The sequence below is a fragment of the Penicillium arizonense genome, assembly GCF_001773325.1.
Source record: "Penicillium arizonense strain CBS 141311 chromosome Unknown PENARI_contig128, whole genome shotgun sequence".
Lineage (NCBI taxonomy): Eukaryota > Fungi > Ascomycota > Eurotiomycetes > Eurotiales > Aspergillaceae > Penicillium > Penicillium arizonense.
The window spans coordinates 1-9,091 of record NW_019173405.1 but is presented as its reverse complement, the minus strand read 5'-3'; the positions used below and the strand labels follow the sequence as shown (position 1 = coordinate 9,091).

General features: G+C 47.7%; 4 protein-coding genes across 4 annotated transcripts; 2 read left to right on the top strand and 2 right to left on the bottom strand.

Annotated features, from left to right (window-relative positions):
* Window positions 1–248: 248 nt before the first annotated feature.
* PENARI_c128G09761 (uncharacterized protein) lies at window positions 249–4,510 on the top strand (the record flags this gene model as incomplete). The annotated part of the gene is made up of 4 exons (XM_022637956.1): window positions 249–330; window positions 385–1,916; window positions 1,972–3,817; window positions 4,488–4,510. The coding sequence occupies 4 exons, from the start codon at window positions 249–251 to the stop codon at window positions 4,508–4,510; spliced, it is 3,483 nt and encodes a 1,160-aa protein (XP_022482188.1).
* Window positions 4,511–4,846: 336 nt separating this feature from the next.
* Window positions 4,847–5,827, top strand: PENARI_c128G04672 (uncharacterized protein; the record flags this gene model as incomplete). Its single annotated transcript, XM_022637955.1, has 1 exon — window positions 4,847–5,827. One exon carries the CDS (start codon window positions 4,847–4,849, stop codon window positions 5,825–5,827), a length of 981 nt encoding a protein of 326 aa, XP_022482189.1.
* Window positions 5,828–5,903: 76 nt separating this feature from the next.
* On the bottom strand, window positions 5,904–7,402 carry PENARI_c128G11146 (uncharacterized protein; the record flags this gene model as incomplete). The annotated part of the gene is made up of 2 exons (XM_022637957.1): window positions 5,904–6,026; window positions 6,077–7,402. 2 exons carry the CDS (start codon window positions 7,400–7,402, stop codon window positions 5,904–5,906), a joined length of 1,449 nt encoding a protein of 482 aa, XP_022482190.1.
* Window positions 7,403–8,932: 1,530 nt separating this feature from the next.
* PENARI_c128G03685 (uncharacterized protein) lies at window positions 8,933–9,073 on the bottom strand (the record flags this gene model as incomplete). Its single annotated transcript, XM_022637954.1, has 1 exon — window positions 8,933–9,073. A coding segment is annotated over one exon (141 nt), but the record flags the coding sequence as incomplete, so codon positions are not given.
* Window positions 9,074–9,091: the final 18 nt, after the last annotated feature.

The window sequence follows — 9,091 nt, the reverse complement described above, 5'->3', positions numbered from 1 at the left end:
AAAATACGATTACGGAGAATACTCTCAATAGGGCTCCTTGTCACGGCTGGCAGATAAATACTGCATGGCGCGGTTGCACAATTGTAACAAAGGTTTGCAACAAACGAGCTAGTTGCCACTCCGAGTGAGCGAGGAGCTTAAAATCTGGATGAGTGGTCCCTGGCTAGCGTAGGTTGCTAGGTCGCCTGGTAGTGGGGTACTTTGGTGACTGAGCCGTGTGTTCGCGACTTAACTTGTCTGACTGCATCATGGCATCTACGATATCATATGGCGGACCTAACTCTGGGTTCCAAGCAGGCGTCATTAACGGGAATGTCACTGCTCAGTTCGGTAAGTGGGAAGACACAACAAGTCTAATCAAACCCGACTAATTTACTGCCTTAGCACAATCAGAAACATCGTTGAACCAAGCGTGCCTACGGGATCTGCGAACGACCAACCCCCACGACGATAAAGACCGTATCAAGAACATGAATGGAGGGCTGCTCAAGGACTCATACTGCTGGATTTTAGACAATGAGGAGTACAGACACTGGCAAAATGACCAAAGCAGCCGTCTCCTTTGGATTAAAGGAGATCCTGGCAAGGGGAAGACAATGCTCCTTTGTGGTGTCATTGAGGAGTTGACACGCTCGATTGGAGTCACTGCGAATATTTCGTTCTTTTTCTGCCAAGCTACTGACCTGCGAATTAATAATGCCACGGCCGTTCTCCGTGGCTTGATATATTCACTTGTCGAGCAGCAGCCATCTCTTCTCCACCATGTACGACGTCGATATGACCCAGCGGGAAAAGCACTGTTTGAGGACATAAATGCATGGAATGCCCTCTCGAGTATCTTCACGGATATTCTGAAAGACGTGGACTTACGGAGTACCTATCTGATGATCGATGCCCTAGACGAATGCACAACAGACCTCTCTCTCCTTCTAAGCTTGATTGCCCAGGAGCCTCACGCCCATCCAAAAGTGAAGTGGATCGTCTCAAGCCGTAACTCGCCTGATATTGAAGAACGCCTTGGCACTGCAACCCAGGCAGCCGCGATCTCGTTGGAGCTAAACGGGGCATCTATATCTGAAGCTGTGAATAAGTTAATCTGGCATAAGGTTAACCATTTGGCAACAGCAAAGCAGTATAAAGATGAAACTCGCGATACGATATGCCGTTACTTGTCGTCGAATGCGCAAGATACTTTCCTGTGGGTAGCCTTGGTCTGTCAGGAGCTTGATAGAACACCGCGGAGGCACGCTCTTAAGAAGCTGGAAGCATTTCCTCCTAGGCTAAATGCTCTGTACAGTCGAATGTTCGACCAGGTTCTCAATTCGGAAGATTCGGAGCTCTGCAAGCGCATACTGGCTGTTATGTCAATAGTTCATCGGCCTCTTGCGTTGGACGAATTAGCCTCTTTGATTGAACTTCCTGATGATCTCTATAAGGACAACGAAGACCTCTCCGAGATTATAGCAATTTGTGGCTCCTTTTTGACCCTGACTCAACGCACCATTATCTTCGTCCATCAGTCTGCGAAAGAATTTTTACTCAGAGAGGCGCGAAACACAGTTTTCCCCGAAGGCAAAGAAGCTGGACATTATGCAATTTTCTCACGCTCTCTACAGGGTATGCATAGGACACTTCGTCGCGATGTCTTTGGCATTAAGTTCCCTGGATTTCCTATTGAGAAAGTCACTCAACCCAGTCCGAATCTTTTAGCAGCTATACAATACGCGTGTGTCTATTGGGTAGACCATCTTCAGCATGGTTGGTGTCATAAACAAGATGACGTTATTCTTGACGAGGGAGGCTGCGTCGATCTTTTCCTGCGGCAAAAATACCTTAACTGGCTCGAAGCCCTTAGCATCCTCGGAAGTATATCGCAAGGTATAGTAGCTATGCTAAAGCTTGAAGACTTGCTTCAGGTAAGTGGTCAATTTTATGTTGGGGATCTCTATTAACAACGGAAACTATCAATAGAAACACAACAAGCCACTAGCTCTTTCGCATCGAGTCCGAGATGCCTCCCGCTTTATTCGATATTGGAGGGTAGCAATTGAAAGCAGCCCGCTTCAAATATACACCTCGTCTCTCATCTTCAGCCCAACCCAGAGTATCACAAGAAAGTGCTATGAAAGTGAAAAACCAGATTGGATTTTGAATAAGCCATCTGCAGAGGAGAATTGGAATCTGTGCCTTCATACCCTCGAGGGACATGATGGTTGGGTCAGGACAACTTCCTGGTCCCAAGACGGAAGCCGACTCGTATCAGCGTCTAATGATAATACAGTGAGGATCTGGGATCCGGCCACTGGCCAATGCAAGTCAACACTAGCGGGGCATAGTGGTTCGATCAGCTCAGTTGATTGGTCGCAAGATGGAAGCCAATTCGCATCGGCTTCTTTTGATAAGACGGTCAGAATTTGGGATTCAGCTGCCGGCCAGTGCGCGCTAACACTCGAGGGGCACACTAGCGGGGTCAGGATGATTGACTGGTCCCAAGATGGCAGCCGGCTCGCATCAGCGTCTGATGATAAGACAGTGAGAATCTGGGATCCGGTTACAGGCCAGTGCGTAGGGGCCCTCAAAGGGCATTATGATTCGGTTTACTCGGTATCCTGGTCTCAAAATGGATGTCAGCTTGCGTCAGGGTCCTCTGATCATACAATCAGGATCTGGGACCCAGAAATTGGCCGGTCCATATTCACTCTCGAGGGGCATAGTAGTCCGGTAACCTCTGTTATCTGGTCGCAGAATGGAAGCAGAGTCGCATCAGCATCAGATGATAAGACGGTCAGGATCTGGGATTCGGCCACAGGCCGGTGCAAGTCAACACTCGAGGGCCACAATGGCTCAATCAACTCAATTGCCTGGTCCAACCATGAAAACCGACTTATGACAGGGTCATCTGATCATACAGTTAGAATCTGGGATCCAGCCACTGGCAATTGCCTCTTCGTTCTCGAGGGACATAGTGATATGGTCATGTCCCTTGCGTTATCGAAAGATGGAACCAGATTTGCATCAGCATCCTGGGATAGAACAGTCAGGATATGGGATTCAGCCACTGGCCAGTGCACATCAATACTCGAGGGACATACGGCTACTGTGAACTCAATCGCTTGGTCCCAAGATGGAAGCAAAATCGCATCAGCATCCTGGGATAAAACGGTCAGGATCTGGGACTCGACAGCCAGCAAGTCTGCATCAACTCACTTAAGCAAAAGTGTTTCAGTGTTGTCTATTGCCTGGCCGCAAGATGGAAGTCGGCTCGCATCAGGTTCCTCGGATAGCATTGTCCGGATTTGGGATCCAGCTACAGGTCAGTGCGTATTACTCCTCAAGGGGCATAGCGGGCCAGTTAGCTCAGTTGCTTGGTCGCCAGATGGAAGCCGACTTGCGTCAGTGTCAGATGATAAGACAGTCAGGATCTGGGATCTAGCCACTAAACAATGTCTTTCAGCTCTTGAGGGGCATGGTGATAAAATCATGTCAATCGCGTGGTCAAATGATAGAAGTCGACTCGCCACAGCCTCTTGGGATAAGACCATTAGGATCTGGGATCCGATAAGCGGCCAGTGTTTGTCAACTCTTAAGGGTCACAATAATCCGGTATGGTCAATTGATTGGTCGCAAGACGGGTGCCTACTCGCATCGGCCTCTTTGGATATGACTGTCAAAATCTGGGACCCGGCCATTGATCAGTGCAAGTTTACTCTCAGGGGTCATGGTGGATCGGTTTGCTCGATTGCTTGGTCGCAAGATGGCAGCCGACTCGCATCGGCGTCTTCTGACCGTATACTCAAAATATGGGATACAACCAGTGGTCAGTGTATATTAAGTCTCGAAGGACATCGTGGAGTGATCAGCGCGATTGCTTGGTCGCAAGATGGAAATCGACTCGCATCAGCGTCTGTTGATAACTCAGTCAGGATCTGGGATTCGACCACCGGGCATTGCGAGTCAGCACTTCCTATCTGTTCCTCGTTCCTTCGATTTGACAACATAAAACTCAATCATCTACACACATCAATCGGTACATTCAAAATCGCACTAACCAGGCCCACTCCACCACACACTTCGCTATCGTTGCCAGAACAATATGGATTTGGTTTCAATGGTGACTATTCTTGGATAAGCTACAATGGACTGAACCTCTTGTGGCTGCCTGCCGAATATCGACCGAAGTCTCCGCCTTTTTCTGCTGTATCTGGAAGAACCGTGGTAATATGCTGTTCATCAGGCCGTGTCTTGTTCCTCTCTCTCTCAGAGCATAATCCCATCTCTTGCTTTTAACTATTTATATGCATGTTTTGGGATTATTTTGTTGTTTATCTCAGCGTTGACAAAAACTCTTTGCGGCCCTTCCAGAGATTTCTCCAATATCTCAAGTATCCAACCTGTAGGTTTCCTCATATCAGACCAGATGGGTAATACAACTAAGCCTTAGAACTACCAAGCTTAGTATGTAGGTTAATATACTGATACGCCAACAGCTATCGACCATCTAACACCCTGAGGAGAGACCAGACACGTGATCCGTCATCCGTGACATTGTACAGGTTGTTATCTCTGACGTGGTTGGTATTGATGACAGCCCACAGTTTTCAGATCTGTCGCCATGACAACCACCTTACAAGAAACTACGACAGTACTTGGTCACGTGCATTTCCCAATACCCTTGCGTCCCCAGACCTTCAGTCAAAATTCATTTCGTCCGCTCACTGAGTAGAAGGGTGAGCAGGGGTGAGCATGGAGAAAAGAATTTCCCACGATGGACCAACAACGCCCAATGGTCTGTCCGTTAGGAGGTTTCCACCACCACACCTTCAACCTTCCACAATCCTTACGCAAAATGGCGCCAAGGCTTCCTCCTTCGAAGCTCGAGATGATCCGTGACATGATACTTAGTGGATCCCTAAACACATCACAGATGGCCGAAGCGGCTGAATGTAGTGAGCGTTCAATCATCAACCTCCGCAACAACCTTCACCAATTTGGGAATGTCAGAGCGCCTCCTACACGTGTTGGACGACGACGAAGCATCACCCCTCCAATGCTAGAGGCCATATGTGATCATCTTCTTGAGAAACCAGGGCTATATGTGGATGAAATGGCCCTCTTTTTATGGGATGAATTCCATATTCAGGTAACGAATTCGAGTCTTAAGCGGGCTCTTACGTCTGTCGGCTGGTCGAAAAAGGTGGCTCGACAAAGAGCAAAGGAACAAAACGCCGATTTGCGAGACTTCTACCTACACAACTTATCGGATTTCCGATCCTATCACCTAGTGTATGTGGACGAGTCTGGATGCGACAAACGAATTGGTTTTAGACGGACCGGCTGGTCTCCGGTGGGCGCGACACCTTTGCAAGTATCCAAATTCCATCGTGACCAACGGTATCAGATCCTTCCTGCATACGCCCAAGATGGGATTGTACTTTCTCGAGTGTTCCAAGGCTCGACTGATGCTGCTGTATTTGAGGATTTCATTGAGCAGCTTCTCAAACATTGCGGTAGGTGGCCTGAACCAAAGTCCGTTGTAGTCATGGATAATGCATCTTTTCATCATTCTGAGCGAATCAAAGAACTATTTGCCAATGCAGGAGTAAAATTGGTTTACCTGCCACCTTATTCACCTGATTTGAATCCCATTGAGGAGTTTTTCTCTGAGCTCAAGGCGTTCATCAGGCGGAATTGGCGGCGATATGAGCAAAGCCCGGAACAAGGATTCGCCTCTTTCCTTGAGTGGTGTATCGAGGCTGTCGGATCTCGAGAAGAAAGTGCAATGGGCCATTTCCGGCACGCTGGCGTTGTTGTTGAAGGATATAATTGAGGCTCGGTGGTGATGATAGATCAACACTAGTTCTGTACAAGACCATTTCATTGGCATCAAATTCGACAAGATAAATTTATGTATCCGCATTTATTCTGCCTAGTATTGCGGTACGTTGCAGCAAGTATAACTGATCAAAAGCAATTAAAACAGCAATCAAAAGTCTAATCACACCTTGCCAACCACTCTGACGGCGAGCCTGCGCAGTCAGTTTCTTACGTGCCTCACCCATCTGCCAATGTCGCTTACGAAGCGGCGTGCAATCCCTACCGCAACTCCTTTTTCAATAAAAAATCCCGCGTCATGGTCCTCATGGATCTGTTCAAGATCCAGACCGTTGGCCAGCGTTACATCGCATGCCTGTCGAAATTGAGCCTTCAAATTGTCGTCGACAACATTTGTTTCTTGCCATGCGCTGTACTCTCTCACAGCCAAATCTCGGGGCCCGTCAATTATGAGCGGATCAACTGTCTGTCCATTTTGCGGTGGAGACGTAGCCAATGTTGCAATTGAGTTGGTCACCGGTGATTGAAGGTGATGCTGCCCTCCCATGAAGTTGATATTAATAGGTGGACAATTTCCTGCAGCAAGCATTTTGCTGCCCTTAGATTGGAGACTCTCCAATTTCTGCTGCTCTTCCAAGAAGAGCTCCTCACGAACAGCGTCAGGAACATCGGTTTGACATTCCAGAATGCCACCACCTTCAACATAAGCGATCAGGCGTTTCAAATGATGTGTCCTTAGCTGATAGTGTTTTTTCCCATGTGGGTCCTGCCAGCAGTGCGGACCAAGACGACAAGATGGCGAAGGACAGCGCATCAAATTGTAGACTGCCCGCCAGATCGACTGTTCCCCAGTTGTATGCTGTTCGGCGTCAAGTTGTTCATCCCGCTCGTTGAGCATCCTTTTGGTGACAGATGACCTTCCTCTTTTGTCGTTTCTGCCTGTTGAGCTTCTAGGGGAGATGTCGTCCTCTATATAGTTGAAGATGATCTTTAGTCGCAACTCTTTACCGCTGGCATGAAACTTCCCCCAAACGAGTAATTGTTTTTCCACAGCGGACCAGTCAATACTGAGGCCATTAAACCGCTTTTTCAGGTCCCGTTGCTTACGATCGTTGATCGAGACAACAATAGATGTGTCGTCCGACCTGACCCTTCGTTTGCGGGCAACTTTCTCCTCGATTACCTTATACAGCTTGTCCCTGAGGACCAAGGGCCAGTAAGCACTTGGGGTCAGCGCTACGTCCTGTTCCGTATCCTCTGACATGGACCGGTTATTCACTTTGACTTTCCACTCGATAGTATACCGAATAAAGCTTGCGGAAAGCTCGTCGTCTGGCCTGTTTGTTTCCCACTCGGAGAGCTGAAGCAGCTTGAGGGGTTCCGGTTGGGAAGCGACTAAGAGCTCGGGATCGCCCTGGGGGCAACGGTTCGGTGAAGGGCTGAAACCATATTCTGAGGGGGGCGTGTGTTCGTAATATCCTGGAGTCGAGGCGTATTGCGAATCCTGGTCCGAGGGATAGGGGTCCTGGGCTTGGGATTCATCACCGTTGGGATAGAAGTGGTTAATCATCGTTGTCAATTTCCTAGTAAACCGAACTTCAGCACATTTTGGTCATCCAGGGTGCAACAGAGGGTGGGACCCAAGGAATGCAGCGTTTTGTCTGGCGGATAAGTCGGTTGTAAAGAAATGTTTCATCCCACCAGTATTGTATCTACGTATGTCTTCGCTCGTCCACTATGTTAGTAAAGAAGAGTGAACGTGGTGGACTGAAGGTTGGGGGAGGTGAGAAGTGTGTGGCCAGACAACCGACCGAATCTCCTGCCAGCTAGTCTGTTTGGCTTGTTTGCAAGTGAGTAGTTCTAGACAGGGCATGGCCTATACAACCATGATACGATAGCTATTTTTGTGCCATTATTTATTACTGTACTAAGATACGCCAAGAGTGTGGGTCAGGGGGTAAGCTAACCGCAAAAGGAATGGCGTCATGCAAAATAGAGTTCGACAAAGAATTGAAGAGAGTATAGAGGTGAAACTGATTTCGAGCGCGTCTGTAGTAAGTTCCTCTTTATCATCGATGTTGTCGCTATGAAGATATTAACTCGATCTCAAGTTATCGTATCACCCTACACCAATCCTGAAGGTTCTAGATGGCCCAAAGTCCAAATCGTGAGACTTTGTCATGTTATCAATAAATTTCACCTTCAATTTGAAAGTTCTTCGTCAGGATACCTCGCGAATTCTCAGTCGACCATCCTGCAACTATGATTATTCCCAAAATGTTTCTTTTGTTTGATTCTTTCTATTTGCTCTAAGAAACGATTGATCTCCCATGGATTTCTCTTGCACTATGGCTTCTTTTCGGAAAAGGGACTGTCTGGGGTACATCCCAAATAAGCACAGGTTTCTCCACACAACCGCGTTATTGCTCCCTTGGCCAGATTTTGAAGTTCCATGTAGATGTGGTATAGCAACGTACGATAGAATTGGTCTATGGATTGCGTGATATGAAAGTTCAGGTTGACGAAAGGACATGCAATAAGTTCGCCGTCTCACATAATAAAAGCTGTAACAATCAGTACCCTTTTGTATTTCGCATTTGCTCTCACCTACCATATAAGAATGCTCTTCATTTGATCTAGTGCCCATGCACTAGTAGACAGAATAGGATTACAGGGCCATAGCCGGGCAGCTCGACCAGGCTACATCCGGTCGGCTGAACCGGAAGGATAATTCCAAATATCATTTGACGCCAAAACCGGGTGTGAAGAGAACAATTATTGTTTCAAATTTCCTGTCTCCACTTTTTCACAGTCTTGTATATTACTTTTTTATTTCACCCCGTTCTCCATGTCTCTACTGACCTATCGCTCCGACATATTTGATATCGACCACATTTCACCTAGCAAGCGCAGAGTCGCATTGCCTCCAAAATATTCACCAGTTACATCGTCTGGAAAGACTTCAAATCAAGCGTCACGGCCGAGCTGTCGCTAGCTAGCTAGCACGGTTATGCCTGATCATCCATGTCCACCACAAGCCCGCACCACGCTGCTCCTTAACAAGTTCAACGAGACCCAGCCTGCATTCTTGGCAGGATGTTTAGACATCGAATTTGGGCGAGAATTCAGATAGACTCAGTTCCAGTGCCGGCAGAGATTCCGATGATCCAGTCGTACGGGTGCTTGAATGGCTCTCGGGGAATGTTTCTGAGTACGAACTGTCTTTGGAGGGAATGATCTTCTTCCCGGACAAATAGCT